Below are 22147 nucleotides of genomic sequence, written 5' to 3' on the forward strand. Positions count from 1 at the left end.
TCTTCTGTGCCAGGGCCAGGGAAATGTACCATGTTATTGAGCACTCACACTAGCCAAACAAACTGGACTTTGAGGGTCAAATGTGGTTGGGCATTGTATGGATTTCCTAAAGTGAGTGCACTCTAAGATATTTTTTACTATAAATTACAGGCTGGTTTCTTTTTTAATTTTCTAAGTTGCTGAAAGAAGCACTTCAGTGATAAAGGCTAACTTAGTTTGAGGGGAAAATAAATCTCTCACTTGCTATTGTGAGAGATTCATCTAATTAATTCATCCTGTGTTTACTAATTGTTAACATGTTTTCTTAAAGTTTCGAGTCAAAATCACTGGACCAACAACTAAGCTATATTTAAATATGAATATCTTTACCATATTTCTTATGCAGGTGTTTCGTCAACCCATGTCATTCACCTTGTTTTGTAAACTGATCAAGACTGCACAGACATAGAGAGGGCAGTGGTTTGTCAAAGCCCCTTTTCCTGAGCAAACAAACCATCACAACAGTGATTTATCTACAGCAGATCAAAGGTGGTGCTAATGTCAAGGCTCTTTGTACTCAGGCACACAGGTGCACACATAGACAGACAGGCAAACCTCATTCAGCAGCCCCTTCAAAAACAATAATGAAACACTTGTTAAACAACAAGAAAGAGTTTAAAACCCGGGCTCCACAATCACATTATACTTGCATCATTATCCTAAATCTTCTTTAACCAATATGATGTGGTATGAAAATGTCATTGAAAAGAGCAGGATTTGTAAACACGTGCCTTTCTCACAACTGCTGGTCTGGGCTAAAGCTCCTGCTACGTTTTTGTTCAAACATCCACACATACTGATCACTGACTAATCCTAACCAGAATTCTGACTCTACAACCCAAAGATTTTGTGAACTTTAAAATGCTTACAACCCTGGTATCACAACAGTGGAGGTAGGTGTTGTGATTCATAGGTTTTCTGTCTTATGTCTCATTGTGATATTTTTAAAATAATAAAAAAAAAAAATCAACGTCTAAATTCCACATAACTCAAAAAGTGAGGAACTTACGTCTGGCAACCGATGAAACGCACAGACGCTTGAGTGTCTGCGGATGGCTGAACTCAGGTCAGCTCTGCTCACAGCTTTCATAAACAACTGCCAACAAAAGTGACCTACAAATAAGCAACCTCCGTCAGGTCAGTGGAGCTGGAGAGGTTAAATCAGCAAGTGTGGGTTTGTTCAAACAACACATAACATGATGAAACAGCCTTTTTGCTTACATTACTGTATTTTACATTATTTTTAAGTCTAAATTGATTCAAAACTAATATGTGAGGGAAACAATGAATGAACTGACATAGAAGAGCTGTGACAGTGTAGTCACCCTGTTTGCTGACCAAAGTGCTCACACTAAGCAGGCCCACACAGATGCAATTTGACCTTTTCAGTAGGTCTCTGGAAGTCACTTGCAGTTGCAGAGCTGATGTCTCTGGGCAAAGAAAGGGAAGAAGTTTAACTCCAAATCCACCACAAGCCGCTCAAATACAGACACAAGCCCACACACAAACACACACTTTGCAGCACAGGGGAGTGCTCTTTTGTGGCCTCTTTACCTTGGCCTGTCGCCTTCTCTCTCTGCCCTTTCTACTGAAAATGTCAGCGCCATCTTTCTTTTTCTCTCTCTTTTTTGGTGTCTCTGACCAGGTGGCATAAGATTCATATGGAAAAAATAAAGAGAAAACACAAACTGCTACTCAAATCTGTCGAATGCCTAGTCAGTGGTGTTAGGAGCTAGAGGACTATGCCGGGTCTAACCACTGGTGACACTAAAGAACAGGCTACACAGACCCCTCATTACATAGATGGGAGAGATGAAGAGAGATGATCACAGGGTCAACGCACACAGCAGATATTTGTTGCCATGCCAATCCCACTTTGACAACTTCAACTTAAACACTAAAGTTCAAGCAAACAGCATTACACATCTTGATTGTTACAATAAAGGCTTTAAGTAATAATAAAAATAATAAAACTACTGTGTGCTGCATTTTGACTGAGGAGAAACAATAAGTTCTTTTAAATAAGAAACTTTAACTTTACTTTAAATAATAAATTGGATTTTCCTTTCGTCATTAGAAAGCCTTCCAAACAGATGGCTAACTTTGATCTCTTAGAGTCTGAAACAGAAGACAGGGAAAAGATAAATACACCATTTTTATAGGTGTAAACACATGATTTTAAACTAATTTACTGTCTGAGTAAATAAATGAAGAAGTTGGGAATAACAGAGAGGAAAAAAAGGGTTACTTGGTGATAAAAAAAGTTAGAAGTTGGAAAGCAGCGTAGAGGGAGGTAGAATTACAGTGAATATATACAAGAGTGACAGAGAGTAGATGAAAGCCAGAGAGGAGGTGTACCGTAGTGCTACTTGAGGTCTAACTGTGAAGAGGGAAATCCTGCTGCTACTTCTGAGAGTACAAGGACTTGGTTATTATGTGTGTATGTATGCTAGTTTGTGTTGCATTGTCATCTCTTCACATTAATGCTGAAAGAAATCCTAAGATTTGTTCATTTGGCCAAAGCAACACTGAAATAATTAAAGGCTCAGCAGTCCATATGAGAGAATCAATCTGGGTTTTTCATAAAACTGAGAAAGACAGTTGTTGTGTTTACACAGTGATGTTGAGCTTTTGTGGGCAGAAAGTTAGCTAGCAGCCAGTTTACATCAGACAGTCCTGGACCATTAGGATGGCTTCTCCAACTGGTTTAACTACTAGGAAGCACAATACAAATTCTCTTACACTGGAAAGATAACCCTTAGAAATGTCATCCTTTACCCTACCAACTATTTGGTCAGTGGGTAAAGGATTCAACCGAATGGCCAGGGTTACAGTAATGGTTGGTTCTTCTTTTATGTTGTGGAGAAACCCAACGCTATACACAACGCATATGAGTCATTTGATGCATACAGCTTTGTCAGGCCAGGACATGGCATATAAAGTGTTTTTATAAATGTACTTATTTATTTATTTTTGCAAAGTGATGCCCTGCCAAGCCAGTGCCAAGAGCATAAATTGCAGCCACACAAGCTGTGGGACATCACGAAAAAGTCAAACAACTATGTACTGAAGGTGAACTGCACTTTTGTGGCTGGGTTATTATTAAAGATCCTGTAAAGTGACATAGAGTATTTATTTTAGGGTTTTTTATGACAGGCCACTGCGTTAAGAACCTCCCAGCCAAATATTAGTCATGAAAAACACTTCTAAGTTTATAAAATTAAACTTTAAAATCATAGCCTGCTCTAGGTTGGTGTGGGCGTTTCGGTTGAATGAGCTGAGGCCACATCCACTCATGAGAAATACAGTCCTCACAAATAAAAAAAAAATGCTTCTGATCAGAGCCCAGCTGGCCAGCTCTAGCAGAGCAGCGAGACAGAAGTTGGGGATTATGTTTACTGTTTTCTGGTACAAATCTCTGTTAAGATACTTTTATTGACCCGTAGGCCACTGTGGCTGATAGATTTGGGAAATTTACCTCACAATGAAAAAAAAAAAACACAGCATGTAACTGCCTTTTATCTTTCAATGAAGGCTGTGACATCAGCTAACAGACTACACAAAGATGAACAACTCTGTGACTTTATATCGTTGTAATGTTAGGGGTCCGGGGTAATTCTTCATCAACACTGGTGATGTCATGGGCTCAGATGTTTTCCCTGCTCAAATAATACCAAGCCAGAACAGAGGTAAACAACGGTCTACACGGCTTTCCACATTATTATGCAAATGACATTTTTCTCTTATTTTCCTAAATATTAATGCAAATGACAGTCAGATTATTTTTCAAGTCACCAGCCGTTAGAGCATAATTCAAATGTTTTTGAACAAACGTCATAATACTAACCATTATTTTTCCAAAACAAAAACCTCAAAATGCACTGTTCCACATAATTAAGCACAACAGAGTTTTAAAAGATTTTATAGGTCATTAAGAACTGAAAATGGTCATTTGTTGAATTTGCAGCATTAGGAGGTCATATTTACTGAAATCAAAAGCTATTTCAATCAAAAACATCTTCATAGGCAAAATTACATGTTAACATAGGACCTCTTCTTTAATATCACCTTCACAATCGCTGCATCCATTGAACTTGTGAGTTTTTGGAGAGTTTCTGCTGGAATTTCTTTGCAGGATGTCAGAATATCCTCCTAGAGCTGCTGTTTAGATGTGAACTGCCTCCCACCTTCATAGATTTTTAGTTTGAGGATGCTCCAAAGGTTCTCAGTAGGGTTGAGGTCAGGGGAGACTGGGGACTACACCATGAGTTTCTCTCCTTTTATGCCCATAGCAGTCAATGACACAGAGGGATTCTTTGCAGTATGAGATGGTGCATTGTCATGCATGAAGATAAATTTGCTACAGAAGGCACTGCTCTTCTTTTTGTACCATGGAAGAAAGTGGTCAGCCAGAAACTCTCTATACTTTGCCGAGGTCATTTTCACACCTTCAGGGACCCTAAAGGGGCCTACCAGCTCTATCCTCTGGCCCAAAACGGGACTCCGCCACCTCCTTGCTGACGTTACAGCCTTGTTGGGACATGGTGGTCATCCACCAACCATCCAATACTCCTCCATCTGGATCATCCAGGGTTGCACGGCACTCATCAGTCAACAAGACTTTTTGAAAATGAGTCTTCATGTGTTTCTGGGCCCACAGCAACCGTTTTTGCTTCAGAGCATTGGTTAGAGGTGGCTGAATAGTAGATTAATGCACGACTGCAAGCCTCTGGAGGATCCTACACCTTGAGGTTGGTGGGACTCCAGAGACACCAGCAGCTTCAAATACCTGTTTGCTGCTTTGTAATGGTATTTTAGCATCTGCTCTCTTAATCCGATGAAATTGTCCATCAAAAACCTTCCCCATTATGCCTTTATCTGCACAAACCCATCTGTCCTCTGAATCAGCCACAAATTTCTTCACTGTACGATTATCATGATTAATTTTTCATGAAATATCTAATGTTTTCATTCCTTGTCCAAGGCAGTACACTATTGGACACTTTTCGGCAGCAGAGATCCTTTTTCTTTCCCATATTGCTTGAAACCTGTGGCCTGCTTAATAATGTGAAAAAGGTGCATTTTGAGGTTTTTATTTAAAAAAAAATGGTTATCATTATGAAGTTTGTTCATAAACATCTGAATTATGCTCTAAAGGCTGATGACATGAAAAATATTCTATTATTTGCATAAATATTTAGGAAAATAAGAGAAAAATGTCATTTGCATAATAATGTGGGAAGCGGTGTAAACCCAAAATTCAGTCACATGTAGATCTCAGTGTTTTCATGTTTACACACAAAGTTTGGATTTCCCTTTACAGGGACTTAAAATATGTGTTAATGTTCAACCAATGGTTTTAAGTACCTTTAAGTACATTTATTGCGCCTGTACTTTTAAGACATCATTGTGTCAGCTAATTCAAATTGGTCAGCTGAGCTGTAAATTCAAAGTTTTGACACATGCAAGCCTGCAATAAGAAAAGCAAAGCATCGCAGGGGATGCCAAAAAGAACTGCAAAAAAATAGTCCATTATTTAATTAGTTGTGCAGAAGAGAAAATACGTCCTACAGTCATTTACGCTATTTTTCCAATCAAAATCCATGTATTTGCCTACTCTATATTAATAAATATATTATTTTTCACAAAATATTATTGACTTTTAGGTAGAGATGCACACAGATGTATCAGTTCAACATTGGTATTGGCCAATATTGTCCCTTTTGACAAACAGTGGCCACTGGTAAATGATGTTGTATGAACAGATATCAGTAGCAGATCTATTTTACCCTATCAATTTAATGCTAGCATTCAGCACACCTGACAGCTTATTCAGGAAAGAGGGTTATTATTGAGCAGAGGATGTAATCTGTCATCACTTTTTACAGTCAAACATGAGAGAAAATGTTGGCATTGTTGGAGTGTTACACCAAAGTGATGGAAACATCAGCATTGGTACTGACCATCAGCTAAACTGTTATTTTAAACATAAATATCCTTATCAGCCTATTTTTGGTGCATTGCAATTGGTTAATTAATCAAAACAGAAAAAAGGCACATAACAAAAATATGATCTGCTGAACTGGTCTGAAGATAACGGATCCTTTCTTTCTTTTTTTTTTCAAATACAGTCTTACTTGTTTGAGAGTATGCTATGCTGTCTGTGGATTCTAAGTGCCAGGGCAAAGACCAGTGCTAACAGTGTTACAACAAGGATGGAAAACATGACATGAAAGGCGTTTTAAACCTGCCATCTGCCTTTGGCTGCAGATCTGTGGTGTGGTTCATTAAAGTCTTTAAGCTCTGTATGATGAATAACAATAGAGCCTATTTGAGGAAGCTATCTCACTGTTTGGTAGGAAAATCTGTCATGTACATCTATGAATTGGCACAGCTGTTAAAAAAGTAGATTAAAAAAGACAACCCAAAGGGAAGACAATGACTTGCCTCAATAACCAAATTATATTCTATTTTTCACATTAACTTTTGCTAACATTGGTAATTTGGTCATTCTCAAAACTTATCAGATCTCTACCAGTGTTAGCACTGAACCATAGCTATACATAGGCTAAACCATTAAAAAGCACAAGAAGGGAAAAACCACGGCTATGTTAAAATCTCCACAAATAGTTATTCTAAATTGTCAATATGTGTTCACATAAAAGGCTTTTTTATATGTTCAAATTAATTAAACTATATGTCTGGAACCAAATTATTTTTGGTGGGCCAATGGTTGCACATCTGATCAAACTGTCATTATGTGTCACTAATTTGTAGCCAAGATTTTTCCTGCTACGGATTTAAGACAATCCTAACTGACACCCCCACACACTAAACCATACATCTGCACACTGATCACTCTGGACTGCTTAATCTCCTCTCTGTCAGTTCTGTTTAGCATCAGGGTGTTTAGGACTGACACTGGGAGCCTGGGGAGACCATCTGATCAATAAAGAACTGGATATAGCATACAACTCGGACTGATTGATTGTTTCTGGCAAATTGGAACTCATTCAAACCACAAACCTTCCATGCAACAGCATCACAGGCTCTGGATAGTGTTGCAATGTATGTTTGAAAAGAACTCAGAATAGACAGAGATTAAAAATGCTTTCAACAGCCTGATTTTGGTTAACTGGGTTAAAAGTAGGCAACAAAGCTGATAACCTCTCAAGACCAATAAAAAACTTTCCCAAATTAGGCTCTTCATTCTTGATAGGGAGGACAACCTCATTCAAAACCTTTAACTGCATTTCAGTTTACTAAGCTGTTACTCTGACAGAAATGATTCTCTGTGTTATGTGATAAACAGCAGAATGGGAGAATCTGTTGGGAGGTTGTCTTACCTTCTCTTTGGTGCCTGACTGTGTGGTATCAGGCCTGGTACGGATGGTAAACGGGGATGCAAGCCTAAGGAGGATGCCCTGGAACGAAGGCTCCATCTTGGGTGAGACAATCTCAAAACAGTCCCTGAATGAGAGGCTTCGGTGAGGCTCAATGCGAGCCTGTCTCCTCAGTCCCTCTCCAAGCTGAAGTAGCTCCATGCGAGGCCCGAGGACCAGGTGAAACGGAAAGGCACGGCAAAATGTGGCCAGACCAATGCGCAGATCACTGGGGTTGGTGGAGAGTGAGAGGGGGGGTCTTTTAGTGCTCAAAGAGGCAGCATTTGGGAAGGATGAGAGGGAAGGTGGACAAGTCTCTGTGATTTGGAAGGACAAGCAGACTGTAGGAACAGAGGTTGGGAAAGGAGAAGGAGGGGATGGTGATGAGGAAGGTGAGGCAGTGGGGGATGCAGTTGGCGTTGGGGTTGTGGAGTCACCATCTGCATGTTCTGTATCTTCATTAGGTAATAAGGGAGTAAGAGGTGGCACTTCTTCCACCTCAACTTCTGAATGAAAGATCCGCCTGGCAACAGCTCTAATCAGCCCGGGCATGACTAATCCAACAACAGGGGCTGGGTTGAAACAATGAAGAAGCAGCACCTTGCCTCTCCAGTCTCTTTCTCCTTGTCCTCCAACTTTGTCCAATTTTCTCCTCCCAGTCTCCTCCTCTTGGGGATCCTTGCACTGGAAGGATGGACTCTCAGATGAGGCACGGCGCCCTGTAGAGGTGCGAATGTGTTCCAAAATGGCATCAAATCCATTAAAGAAGTCCTGGAGGTTGCCGCCTACAGCCCGTAGCACTCGTTCATTTTCTTCAAAGCAAAGGCCAAAGAACTCTTCTCCAAAATGCTCTCGCAGCTCACAGAATGGTACTCCTGAGACAGCAAGGATACAAAACACCAGTGAAAATGAAGCATAATTGGACTTTTTTAGCAATAAGAACCAGTCATCAGTCTTCTAGACAGTGGACTATATACACCATAGCCACCTGGCCTGCTTGAATGCAATTGATTTGTGTCTTTGAGTATTTTTTCTGAAAGAAGATATCCAAGCTTGATCCATTACATATTTTTAACATACTGTATAGCATGCATAGAAACCAAAGAGTATTAGTCTTCCAATTGATTTAGCATCAAAACCTAAGCCAGGTTTAAAACAGACATCAATAAGCATAAAGACTTCTTGTCACATGTCCAATGACTGAATGATAATTAAAAAAACTGGATAAAATGATTACAGGAATTTGAGATTGGCATTTAATTAGCAAAACATGACACCACAAGCTGCAAACAATAAACCACAAATAGAGGTAAAACTTCAAACGTGTTCTTCACTAAAGCCAGTTACATTTAATAGATGGATTAAAACCAAAACTGAAGGAAAGTATTTGGTGCACAGCAGGTGTGCTGGCATAGTGACTGCAGTGCCTAAAGGCTTAAAGGTCACTTCACTCATAGACACATGCTGTGCAATGTGCCTGTTGAAAACTGAACTCACAAGCTCAGATCAGTTATCCGTGACGCACAGCACTTAGAGCAAGACACACACAGGTGAAAGAGGACAGATAAGAGTGTGATATAGACAGCAAGATTGGTCTGGCGTCAGTGGTGACGTGGGAAATATACCTATTATATCTGTTGGGGTGAAGAGGGGGCAAATCCTTTCAATAAAGCTTTCAATTTATCACTTGATTTGTGCTCTGTTTCTGAACGGGGAACTTGAGCTTTGGTTGCTGACTGAGAAAATACAAATATGAAAGTGGCCAAAAGGGGTTTACTTTGACAAATGTGCACAAAGACGGAGCTCAGACAGTTGCTCGAACTGAAAGGAGACAGTTGATGTGGTTTGGGAACAGATGCTTTTATTGGCAGGGAGGCCTCCTGGATGTCTCTGTGACTCGATTTCAGGAGAATCCAAATGGGAAGCAATCCCTGGGCATGTCCAGGAAACGCTGCAGGGATTACATCCCCCATCTGGCCAGGGAACACCTCGGGATCCCCTAAGATAGAAGGACTTGAATACATGAATAAGGGGAAGGATGTATTTGATACCTGCTACTAGAGATGCAGTGGTCTGACCTGCCAATATCAATGATTCTTTCTTTAAAAACATATCATGGACAGCAAGAAGATTTTTTCATACCTTGTCTTTAATGAATATGTTCATAAAAACACTGACTGTTAATTAACTTTTATTAGAATAAAACTTGAAAACTGCACCCACTTACATCACCGTCTCTCAGAAAAAAGTATTTTTTAAACACGCTGACATGTAGGGATGCACCGAAAATTCGGCCACCGAAAATTTTCGGCCGAAAATGGCCCAAAAGTGCATTTTCAGTTTTATCACCGAAACAACAAGGCAGAGGTTGTGATGACGCAAGCAAAAACCGTGGCCAGCACACGCTTGGATCAGTGGTTCTCAAATAGGGGTACGCATACGTGAAGGCACTCCAGGGTGTATGTGAGATTTTAAAATATATGCTGGCTATATAAGAAAAATAGCACCTTTCTTTGCACGTCAGGAGTGACACGATTTTGCGAGTATATTACATTCTAAAATCACATTCGTGCTGCGAACATCTGTGGTGTGTTTTCTCTGTGCTCTGATAAATAGTGATATTTATGGGACCGGAAGATAAAAGGAGGTTTGTTCCTCTCTGTTCCTTCTCTCCATGCGTAGCGCGGCACTTTTACGCACAGCCAGGAGGTAAGTGCCGTTTTGTTTCACTGTTTCATTCACTGTGCCAGCCAAGTTTGTAAGAGGAGAGACTGACTTTTCATTCATTCTATGTCAAATATGATCAATAATAGTAATAAGATAGGGCACAGCTGAGGCTCTCTGTGAGAGGAGTTAACTCACCCACAGCACACAGATTGGCTCACCTGTTTGTGTTCCAGACTGGTCAGAGGAGTAATTTCACAGAGCTGGTTGATCTGGAGCATTTATAAGTTGTATGTCTGAGGTTAGAGGAGACTGTGTTGATAAGTATCTCACTAGACTTAAGTCCCGTTAGTTTAGAAACAGCTCCAGCTGTACGAGTAGCACATTTACGTTCACATGGACATGTCGGGCTGCCTGCTGCCTGTCTCCCTCAAAAATACAAGAACTGACAACAGGCAGATATGAGTGTGTGATATGGTGTTGGAGAGGAGGACGTTTTTGTTCCTCTGTCTGCCTTAAAAATCGGCACCACCACCATGTGCGCTCGTTGGAGTTAAACTCTGAAAAATTATCTGCAGCAATGTCGCACTGCAAAATGATGTTGCTGGTTTGGAAGCTTGCATTGATTAGCTACAGGTTAATGTAAATATTTTGTGTGAATAATTTGCATGAAAAAATTGCATCTGGAGTGTAAGGACTTAAGTTTATAAAGTGGAGTGTATATTTTGTAGGTTATTAAATGTAATCACCCTAAAACCCCCTGAGTCTCCCCCATGGTAGGATGGTTTGACCCACACTGGAACATGCCTGTCAATCACTGTATTCACAATCTCTCCATTCATAAAAAGGTTAATAATTTATTTTTTTGTGAAGAAATGCTGATCTATAACTAAGTTCCTGGTTTCAGTTTGAGAAGAGATCTTTATTATGATCCCAAAAAGGGGCCCTAAGCTGTCTTTTTATAATTTTTTAATTATTTACAGGTTTTTAGTTCTTTCTAGCTTTATGTTTTTATTTTCAAATAGTTCCAGAGAGGCCACTGCAGCTGGGCAGTGTTTTGCACACTTCCAGGTTTAAATGGTTTTATGCCTTTCCACTCACAGTTTTCACTACACTAATTTGAATTCCCACATTTAATGATGAGAAGATTTGCCATGAATTAGTCATGCATTTTTAATATTTAATTTTTTTTTTTTTAAATCTAATATTTGTAATTTGAAAGTATTTATCAGTTGCAAAGTTTGATAAATCAGACGGATGTCACAGCACTGTTTAATGTCTTTTTCTTTGGCCAAAAAGCTTTGCGCTGTTTAGGGGGTACTAGGCTGAAAAAATACTTCTAAGGGGGTTCATGACCGAACCACTGATTTAATGTATACATGAGTGCTGTCAAGTTACACATTTTATTTTGTATTTAATTTTATTTTATATTGTGCATTGTTGGAATGAAGTGCTTAATAAATATTTACATAATTTTGTAATTTATTTATTCTTTGAAGCATTGATATTAATTTATGCAATTGCAATTGATTTTAGTGAGGTTAGTACACAGTCATAGCCATAAATGCAATGGTACTAATAATTGGCATAATAATTTATTTCAGTGTTTCGGTGTTTCGGCCTTGGTTTCCTCATTTTCGATTTTCGGTTTCGGCCAAGAATTTTCATTTCGGTGCATCCCTACTGACATGTATTAAAAAAGGAAGGATGCATGATATTATCAGCCCTATATCGGTGTCGGCAGATTTTAGCCATAAAGGCGACTGTAAATTTTGGCCATATAAACTATTAAATTAGAGTTTTAGGCTGGACCAACAGACCTATGTCAGCTGAAGCCTTTTTCTTTCTTTATCCTCATTCTTTAATATTTAAAGTGTGTTTTAAGGAATAAAGTTTGTTTATTTGTTCATCCTCAAACCTTTAAGTGTGTTCAAAGGACTAAAGTTTAAGGCCTTAAAAAAATATTTAAATATCTGTATCGATATCAGTATCAGCTAAAATTAATCTTTAAATATCGGCATATTGGAAACAGGCAAAAATCTAATACCATAATAAAATCAATGAAACTACAACATGAATTTAGTTTCTGTATTAAAGTCATGCCTAGAAAGATTAAAGTGGCCAAACTGACAGTCTCTTTATCCATTGTTGTTTAATTTAAATGATTAATAAATAAAATCATAGAAAAAAGAAGCTGATAGCTTCACTTTTCCAGCCGTATTCTCCCTGATTTCTACAGAACTTGTGAATTATCCATCAAATATACAATAATTCTCTGTATCACATAGCTATTTCTTGACTTCTTTTACCTGACTGCCTCTCTCCTTCTTGCTGCATCAATAAATAGTATTTGTGGTTGTAAAGAGTCCTGATCTTGTTTCAAATCTGCTCACTATCTATATTAATAGATACTATTTCTACTAAGTGGTAAATATAACTGAAACTCAATCATTTAAATGACACTTTTACATGCTGAGGCCTTATCATTTTTCATCAGCAGGGCCAATCAGGTGGAAATCAGTCAATTACGGTCAACCACAGAGCTATCAGTTAACCTCTGTTTGCTTCACCATCATGGCTCACCATGCTTTCATTCATTAGCATACATGAGGAACGTAGAGAAAGACTGGCAGTGGAAAGGATGATTGGCAGGGAAATACAAAAGAAGGAAAAACAGAGTGAAGGCAAAACTGATGAGAAAAAGGACAGAGGAGTTAAACAAGTTGAACAGTTAACAGCAAAGGCTTTGCACAGAAAACAAGGACTAAAAGGAGGTAAGAGACGGTAGATAGAAGCAGGAGGAGATCTTAGATAGAACAGAGGGAGGACAAAGCTGTACAGCGTGACTCACAGGGACAGCGTGTCTGTGTGTTTTTCATGATAGGCCGTAGAGACTTTGTAAGCCTCGAGAGTGAGTCATACACTGTTTGTGTGTGTTTAAGCATTTGTAAATAGCTGTGTATTTGTGTCTGAGTTTATGCAAACCACCTAGGCCATGATACTGTCTTTCCTTTTTTTATTAAAATTTTCTACAATTTGTTTTAAGAGGTCCAGACTCTAGAGGATAACTGTGCAATACTGTGAGTGTTAACGCATACACACTTCAACAACAGTGATCAGTGAAGAGCAGGCAATGGGAAGAAACAAAAGAATCAGTGTATGCATTTGCGATAATGGATAGTCAGAGACTGGGGGGAGAGAGTGGAGAATGACACAGGCTGGACCTAAACCCAGGCCACCTGCTTTGACAACAACATCATACTGGCGCCCCAAGCATTGTGTCTTGTAAAAGAAATAACATGTTACAGTAAAATTGATCCAAAACAACAAAGGCAAAAAAGAACCATAAACACACCCCTCCACACCACACACACAGTTAAATACACACACATTGTTCTGTTCACAGTATACTTACCCAGAATGGTTGCCATATATTGCAGGATTTGTAAGACATCTTCCTCTGAGCCAGAACTTTCAAGGAATGGGCACTTCTCCTCTCGTCTCTCTCTTCTTCTCTCCTCACTAGCAACCTCCCGACACCTGTCAAGACCCAAACAACAATTTACATTATATTGAGCTTCCACCTCCAAATTTTTTAAGGATTTCTCTTAGAGAATGCAGAGCTTTTTAGCGCTGACGGTTATTTTAAATGGTAGACTTTGCAACCAGAAAGAAAAGGCTGCTGCTGGTATTTTTAGTGCAGTAGGGCAGTGAACTCGATTTACATGGATAGACACAAAGTGAGGATGGCATACTGTGAATATTTTTGTGTACGAAGGGTGGCCTGGCAGTTTAATATTCCTTTGCAGGTTCATATTTGTTGTACACTGAGCAGATCCAGTGCTGGACCGAAAGACAGGCAAACAAGCTCAAGGTCAACTAAGCAATGGTTATACAGGGGTAGCAAATGAGGATTTTTCTTGCTTCTCCATACTGACTTATTTATTCAGTCTTGGTATCAGACTAAAAATCCTCTGGTCACAGGCTTTATTGCATGATTTCACTAAAATTTTCCCTTTTTCGATTTAACATTATTGAGATACTTTGTATGTATAAAAACTGGCAAGGATGATCATATAAAAAGTGTATAATTATTCAGATGCCACACAGATTAAAGTATTACCTCTGCTAATGCTCATACTAATTTAGTCGTTTAATCAGATCCCCAATGAGACATACAGAAACCACAGAAGACTCGAATGTGTGTCAAATATGTGTGTCAGGTAATGCTGAATATACACCATGCAGCAGTTCAGTCTCCACAGATCAAGGAGACAATGTGTAATGGAGGGAAAAACAAAATCCCAGCAGTAAAAGAAAAATCTGAAGATCTAAAAAAATGCAGCATCTATATTTGTATGTAGTATATGCTTTATTGACATTGTTGGGACGTGTTGTGCCTGCTGAATCATCCCTCACTTCTGTTGTTTTGACAGAAAAAGGACATCTGAACAAGAGTTGAAAGAGCTGGGGCTGGGTCTGAGCCTGTGTGCTCATATATATACCAAGGGCAGACAAGGAAGTAAGAAAAACAAAGGCAAAGGGGAGAAAACAAGTGACAGAAGCAAGAAAAGAAACCAGAAGGTAGACAGCAAGTCAGTTTTGGGGATGAAGGAGAGCCAGAATCAGTAAGAGTATGAGCAAGTTAAAAACTCAGTTATACCTGATCTCTTGTTGCTTGTAGTATTGGAGAGTTCGTTGTAGAGCCTCCTGAACAGTCTGTGTCTGCAAGATGAAGAAGGCGAAAAAATTAGACCAAAAAATATGCATCTGAGTATGTGATCTGTTATGCATGTATTTATTAGAGCATGAGTATGTGGTTGCATTTATTACACCTAAAGCATCAATACTGCAGTACAGTGTTTCCCGTAGGTTTAAAGCTTTGCGGGGGGGTGTGCAGCGGGACACCAACACAAACACTTAAAGGAATTATGGTGTGATTCTAAATCACCAATCACTTAAATTCCAGTGGCATAAAGGCCTCCCCACATGCATATGACTCTGACAACTTATAGATTTTACAAATAAATAACCAAAAAATTATTTAGGTAACTGTTTATTGTAACATACAACATATTTATAATAGGTAAGATTATTTATTTTGGCAAATGTTCTTTAGGAGGATTGATTGTCCTCCACTGACTTTATCTACTCATTTTCTCGCTCTTCTATATTATTATCCCCTTCAGTATTATTATCCACACACATTGCATGTCTCTGGCTCCTCCTGTTGTCTCTATGCCAGTGTGATCTTCTGTCAATACTCCTTTAAAAAGGTTGATGGTCAGGTGACCCGCGGATGGGACGCTCTGTCATAGTCTGTCTAGGAACCAACCCCCCCCCCCCATACTCACAGCTCACCTGCCCCCACACACCTGTGAGGGACTGTGTGTATTTCTGCCTGCTGTGGTGAGAAGATCAAGAGGGAGTTGGTGCGGACATTAGCCCAACTGTCGCTAATTAACCACGTTTCCCACCGGTTTGTCAGTTTGTAACATGATATACGGGGGATTGCAGGATTTTCCTGCATTACAAGTGTCAGACTTGCTGTGAGAATTTAATAAACTGTGCGCAATTGCTGCAATCTCGCGCCAAAATCCAGCGCTCATTTAACTATCTCGGACATAAAACAAGCGGGGCATCACAAACTTTAGAGGATAAATCAGTTGCATTGGAGAACTCTCTCTCATGATACTGAGTCAAAGCATCCTAACAATCATTAGACCCCAGCTCTGACACGGAGAGGAGGGGGCAGGGCTTTCTGGTCAGTGAGCATGTGGGTTTGCTCAGCTCTGGTCATGGAGTCAGAGGGAACGAGCAGAAAACAGGGACTCAGAAATTACATACATTCATGTAAACAAGAGGCAACATAAGGCTATTTAGTTTGTTTAATAAAGGGACCAGACCTGCTCTATAGCAAAGGTATACTTAAATGACTTTTGTTGTGATCTGGTGCTATATAGAAAATACAATAAAATAAAATTGACTGTCGCTCAAGGGGGGCGGGGGGTACCAGGGCACCCCCCCTAATAGAACTGAAGGGGAAACACTGCAGTAATTCAGTGCACACCTGGGCTACGTCTGCAAATGGAAAAGTAACACCTGAGTTTCTACTGCAACAGAGACTCACTATTATGTAATAGGCCTTTTAAACAGAAAATATCACTGATGTTTGCCCCAACAAAGAGTAATATATTTTTCATTGTATAATACAGTGCTTAACAAATTTATAGACCACCACCCAAAGTAAGGTTTATGCCACAGCTGCCCTAAATTAACAGCATTGGTAATTACCAAAATCATTTTATATCTTTCTGCAATGGTTAATACACCAATATGAAGAAGCTCTTTAACCCAAATGATATTTTTAATGCTAAAATATCATTGTTATTGTTATCCATGAATTTTCAAATTTACTGATTTACAAAAAAACTGAAAAAATAGTAAAGCACATTAACATTTCTTGATTAATATGTCAAATTCTAGTTATTTACTTGCATTCCTGAACAGAAAAATGAGTTTTAGTGGTTGAATGTTATGCTTGATTCATTTCTGACTCCTCAGAGAAGCCCAGTGAGCCGGCTCAAATTTGGACATAAAAAGGTGAATTCAGTTTGAAATTCCTCATTCCTGTTCAAAATGGTAAACGTGGAGAGCTCACTGATAATGAAAGAGTCCGCATTAAAGCACTTCATGATGTTGGATGGTCTCTGAGACAGGTGGTCTAATAAATTTGTTAAGCACTGTACATATTTTTCACTTGAAGGTCTGCAAAGTTGTCAGAAACATTAAAAAAAAAGCACAAATACACCAGTGAATCGTCTGTGTTTGTGTATGCATAGCTGGCGTATTTCATGTTTCTGACAGCTTAAGCTGTAGAGGGCGGGCCCGAGGTGATTATCTGTGATGTGGCTCGAATGCAACGCTGTAGCGACAACGCAAGAACACAGTGTGCCAGCTGGAGAGGTCAATCTGAGTCCGCTGCCCACTCCGGACAGATACAGGAATGATTTTGTGTGGTTGTGTGTATGTTTGTGTGTGCGTGTTTGTGCAATGAGACAGGGAGTAAAGAGAGAGATAGACTATTGAGTTGTGGAGTTGTAAAGCAAAGAGGTTAGACAGTGAGACGTGAGAAAGAGAGAGAGGGTGTGTTTGCTTTCAGAGGATTCATCTAAGCACGTTGGTACGTTTTTTTTAATAAGCGAGTATTGTTCTTTTACTACAAAGTTAAGCAAGGTTTTTTAATGTAGTATTCATATATGTATCATCATTATTACAGAGAATATTGCAGCTTAAAACAATGCCTGTTGACACAAAAATATTTCCATTATAAGCCACTGCAAGCCTTACATAAGAAAGAACAGGATGCTATAAAAACCTGATGGCTAAAGGGAACACTCAGTGGGTCAGATTTTCAACCTGTTTCTCAGATAAAAAAAAATATACTCCCCTCTTGTATGTATAGTTCAACAAGGAAAACGTTTTTCTCATGACCATTTTCCACCATATCTTTGTTTCAGCTACTCATTTACCACCAAAAAGCCTGCATTTTACAGTGTTTTTACAGATGACCTAACCCATAAGAACTGTTATCAGCTACTCACAAATGCAAACACACTGTATACATATATCATCATTAGTCTGCATTGTTGCCATCACTTGCATGTTTACTGTTCACACAAGTCGATACCCATCACACATTAATCTCCCAGAGTCACAGAGACATGCCTTGATGCTAGTTCTGGTTTCCAGCTATTGAAACTCGTCTGTTTTCTCATGGTACAAGACTAGTGCTACACTAGGTTTAGGACACTTTCATCCCCTTTTATCTCTTTCTGTTTTACTGTCGTCTTTATTTAAACCACTCTGTCTCTCTTGTTTGCTCTGTTTCTTTACCTTGGGAGGGGAGCAGAACCTCACCAATACTCACCTCATTCCTATTGCCCTGTTGCTCTGCATAGCTTTCTTTCCCTGTAAAGTTCAGTCATGCTTCTCTCTGCTGTGTGTGAACCTGCTTTTCCTATGTGCCTCAGGAATGAATCCCTCTGTCACAAACAGATGCACAGTGGACCAACTCCTTCTTGGCTCTGCTAAATGCAGCCTTCTCTTGCAAATCAACATCCACATGAACTGATGAGTTGTATGGTCACAGAGCAGTGGATGCTATTGCTTTAGCACAGCTGGTGAGATGCCACCACTGCTTAAGAAAATAGAAACTCATACACCAGATGAGACCTGGCAGATAGTCCCAGCGTGAGACATCAGGCCTCACTGAAGTAATAAAGCAGGTACATAAACAAAAAACTGTCCGAGCAGAAGTGGTACACTTAAGGGTTAGGGAGGAATATCTTCAGATTTAAACATTTTAGTATACAAAATGCTACTTATAAAGAGTAAAATCAACCACCCAACTTACACATTTGATGACATATAAAATACATTTAGGTTACTTTGGCACATGATGAAATATTTTTGACATTACATAAAAACAATTAATTCATAACTGTTGTCTAAACCACTTAATATTCAATTGTATGTGTTACTGCAGACAAGCTGTTCAGTTACAGCATGTAATAAAGGTTGCTATGAAGTTTTTATATCAATATTCTAAAAGCATGATAGAGCAGCATAGCATTCATTGCCCACGTTTGTCTTTCTCTTATTTCCCTCCTCAACCAATGTGTGAATTAACTGTACAGTAGCAACTAAATTGAAACTAGTTAATGTGAAGGTAGTTGACAGCTACAGTCAGCTTGAATTGGCTGGCTAAATGGTGTGAATGTATGGCTAATGTATCCACAGTTTCATCTTGATCAAATGTTTGTATGCTTAATGTTTAGGCAATTTATTGTTCATATAATATAATGTATGTATTATTGAAGCATTTGGGGCCATCTGAGGTAATGTGTTTATTAAATACATGTTCATATCACAATGACAATAAAATATGACTCACTATGCACCCACACCTATCTGTGCCCTTTCACTGTATGTCTTGACCTCACTTTCTTGTATTCACTATGGGAAAAAGCTAAAAATAATCTCGAAAGCATGGCTTTCTGCATATGTATTTTTCCTGTTAGATGGAGGCCTGGCTTTACCACTAGAACCCCCGGCATTCTAGCACCCCCTCCAAGCACCACCAGCGGTCTGTTAGACCGTCAGATGTAGTTTCATTATTTACCATCAGAAGCAAGCTGGTAATTAATATTTTAATGCAGTTGCATGAAATTATGGTAATGCTATGGAGTAGAATTGGTCACATTAATGTCTTGTATCAGTCTACAGTGTTTCTTGTGTGTTTTTTTTCTGCTTGAACGTATCTGTACACAAACATAGCTAAATGATAGAATGAACAGAGCAAATTAATTACAAAACTTGGGAAAACAAAAAAACAACATTAAAGGAAACAGAAATAGTGCAAAAGTTTCTGCAGAACTGCAAAAACATCAGAATAACAAATGGATTCGTGAACAAACTAACAGACAGAAGAAGGTTCCGAATCAGGACCTTGGAGAGCGCCGCGGCACTTAGGGCACATACTCAGGGCAGAAGCTTTCAGTCCTAACAGAGCATTTCCCGCAAACAGGTCAGTGCCTTTGCAGGAGAGGTCTTATTGTTAATAGTGACAAAAGGGGTTCAACTTGGCAACAGAGAGATCCTACAAGCTTTCCTCAATATGGTGTACCTCTGCCATGACAAGCAGTCCTGTATGTGCTGCAGCATTATGTTGTCAGGTAAGCACGAGAAAGCACTCACAGCGTGGGCTCAGCACTCATGGCTTCCCTGTGCTTCCCCCAATCCCCCTCTGTGCAACATGTATCGTTATGTATCCTGATTTCAGTGGGGATGAGTACTGAAACCCAGTACAGACATGGTACCAGAATACAGCACAGATATCAATGCTTTGTTTCAGTACTTGCCACGCAATGTTTTGTTTTTTATGGGGGGGGGGGTTGTCTGGAAAATTGGCTCTGCTCTGCTAGTCTTGTCTACCTGTGACCTTGATGCATTTATTTTATGAGTCGTCTGTGGCGCAGCGCCTGCATATGATTTTTGTTTATACCTCTTCCATAAAGAAGTTACATCCAATTCCTTTTCTTATTCCGTTTTCTGCTTTTAAGGATATTTCTCAGAATCATTTACGACACTTATCACTACCAAACTTTCAACACAATTGTTTTCCCTCAAAATTATTGAATCAAGCACTGTTATCCGAAAAACCCAAACAATACCAAACCCTAGATTTCAGCACTGCTCTGTGTGACAGCGAGGGTGGTAGATGGTATAGATGCTCAGAAATCTGGTGTGCTTCATTGGACAACCATAAGCAACACAATATATATACAAAACACAGATCTAGGAAAAGTCATGTACTGATGGGCTTGTAGTTTTTTATTTAAACAAATTTATTTGCATCACAAAATTCCAAAAGGCCAGTCAGACCATCTTAGCCGTTCTAGTGTTAATGTTCAAGCTTTCAAACCTTTGTGATCCAGGCAAAAGCAGCTAAACCAGAAGCTTACAGTGGCAGTAGTGGCAATTTGGTAAATGAATAAAATGATTTTGTATTCAGGAAGGACATGTCTTGCAGGTATAGTATAAAACATTTAGAACTACAGATAGAGACATAAAACTAGAGCCTTAAGTCTTGACTGGTCTCACAATTTAATTTAATTACCGTTATCAGGCTAATGGTTCAATTTGATTTGATATCACGATTCATCATGATGCATCATTTTTCATATAAATTGCACATGACTACCTTTATCTTCAGCAGAGGCGAGCAGTCTCATAAACAAAAACTCCTAATGTCAATGTAAATGTATTAACAAAAAGTGTTTTGTTTTATAATTTTACTAAATGATACTAATAGTACAAACATTTAAAATGATCAATATTCTTCTCTTAGTTCAAAAAAAGGTTTGCATAAAAAATAACAGCTTTTAGAAAGGGTTTATATTAGGCCTGTTAATATAAACGCCTTAACGCTCGTGATTAATCCGGAAGCTTAACGCATTAAAAAAATCATAACTCAATCTAAGTTTGACCACAACTTCCTCCCATAGTCCTCCTGCACGGATGTTTACATCCCGGGGTTGAAAAGGTTAAAGGCGGGTCAAACACAGCCAGCAGTGATGAGTGAGGAGACAGACCCAGGTCTGCTTCACAGCAAATTTCGATTTAAAAAGTTGCCCAATGGAAGTCTGGATGAAACAAAAGTTGTGTGTACATACGGCAGAGATGAACTGTCTTTACACGTAGCACGAGTCTGAAGTACCACCTCCGGGCAAAACACATCTTTGCTAATGTTAGCAAACATTAGCAACAACAACAACACAGGATCAAGCCATGATAGCTAATGTTGCTAATGTCAGCAAAGATGCTAACAACAACACGGGATCAAGCCATGACGTCAAGCTACACCGGTGCAGTCCAGCATACCTGGACTTGTCCCCAAAACAACAACATCTAAGCTAACTAATGCAATCGCTAGTGGGTCACCAGAGACTGCAGACCATCGACATCGTTGACGATGTTTTTGTGTGTTGCAGATGAGTCCACTATGTGCTGATCACTATAGAGTAGATAGCGAGAAGGGAATGAGTGTGTGGTTTCAGACACAGCCCATGTTTCTGTCAGCTGTGTGCACTCTGCACACTATTGAGCATTTCCATGTTCTTACAGCAGCCTTGCTTGACACAGGAGTTGATTGGTTGAGTAGTGTCATATGTGACTAGTCCTACAGCAAAGATGGACAAAGCTGCGTCATTTACAATAGTCTATTGTTGAAATGCGTCCGTCTGTCACAAGGTGACTGCAACAATGCAGAATTGTTCATGTCTGCATCACGATGCATCATGGAAAAGATTATTTTCAACAACACTAATAGAAACTGATTCCTCGTCTTTTGTTTTCATCAGAATGTATATTGTTATTGCAATATGAATTGATATCACCCATCACGAATTCCTCTGATATTGTACAGGCCTAATAAGCAGTGTTTTGAGTTATGGTTGAGTGGGTATTTTCATATCACAATTAAAGTAAAATGTTGATTG

At 39.2% G+C, this 22147-nt stretch overlaps 1 protein-coding gene across 1 annotated transcript in view; it reads right to left on the minus strand.

The window, feature by feature from the left end:
- gucy1a2 (guanylate cyclase 1, soluble, alpha 2) overlaps window positions 1-22147 on the minus strand; it is a 58192-nt gene that overhangs the window by 30255 nt on the left and 5790 nt on the right. The window contains exons 2-4 of the mRNA XM_041813172.1: window positions 14749-14810; window positions 13501-13625; window positions 7386-8296 (exon numbers count right to left, since the gene is read on the minus strand). Of these exons, the coding sequence (XP_041669106.1) occupies window positions 7386-8296; window positions 13501-13625; window positions 14749-14810 (1098 nt within the window). The remainder of the gene's footprint in view (window positions 1-7385; window positions 8297-13500; window positions 13626-14748; window positions 14811-22147) is intronic.

The sequence above is a fragment of the Cheilinus undulatus genome, linkage group 2, assembly GCF_018320785.1.
Source record: "Cheilinus undulatus linkage group 2, ASM1832078v1, whole genome shotgun sequence".
Lineage (NCBI taxonomy): Eukaryota > Metazoa > Chordata > Actinopteri > Labriformes > Labridae > Cheilinus > Cheilinus undulatus.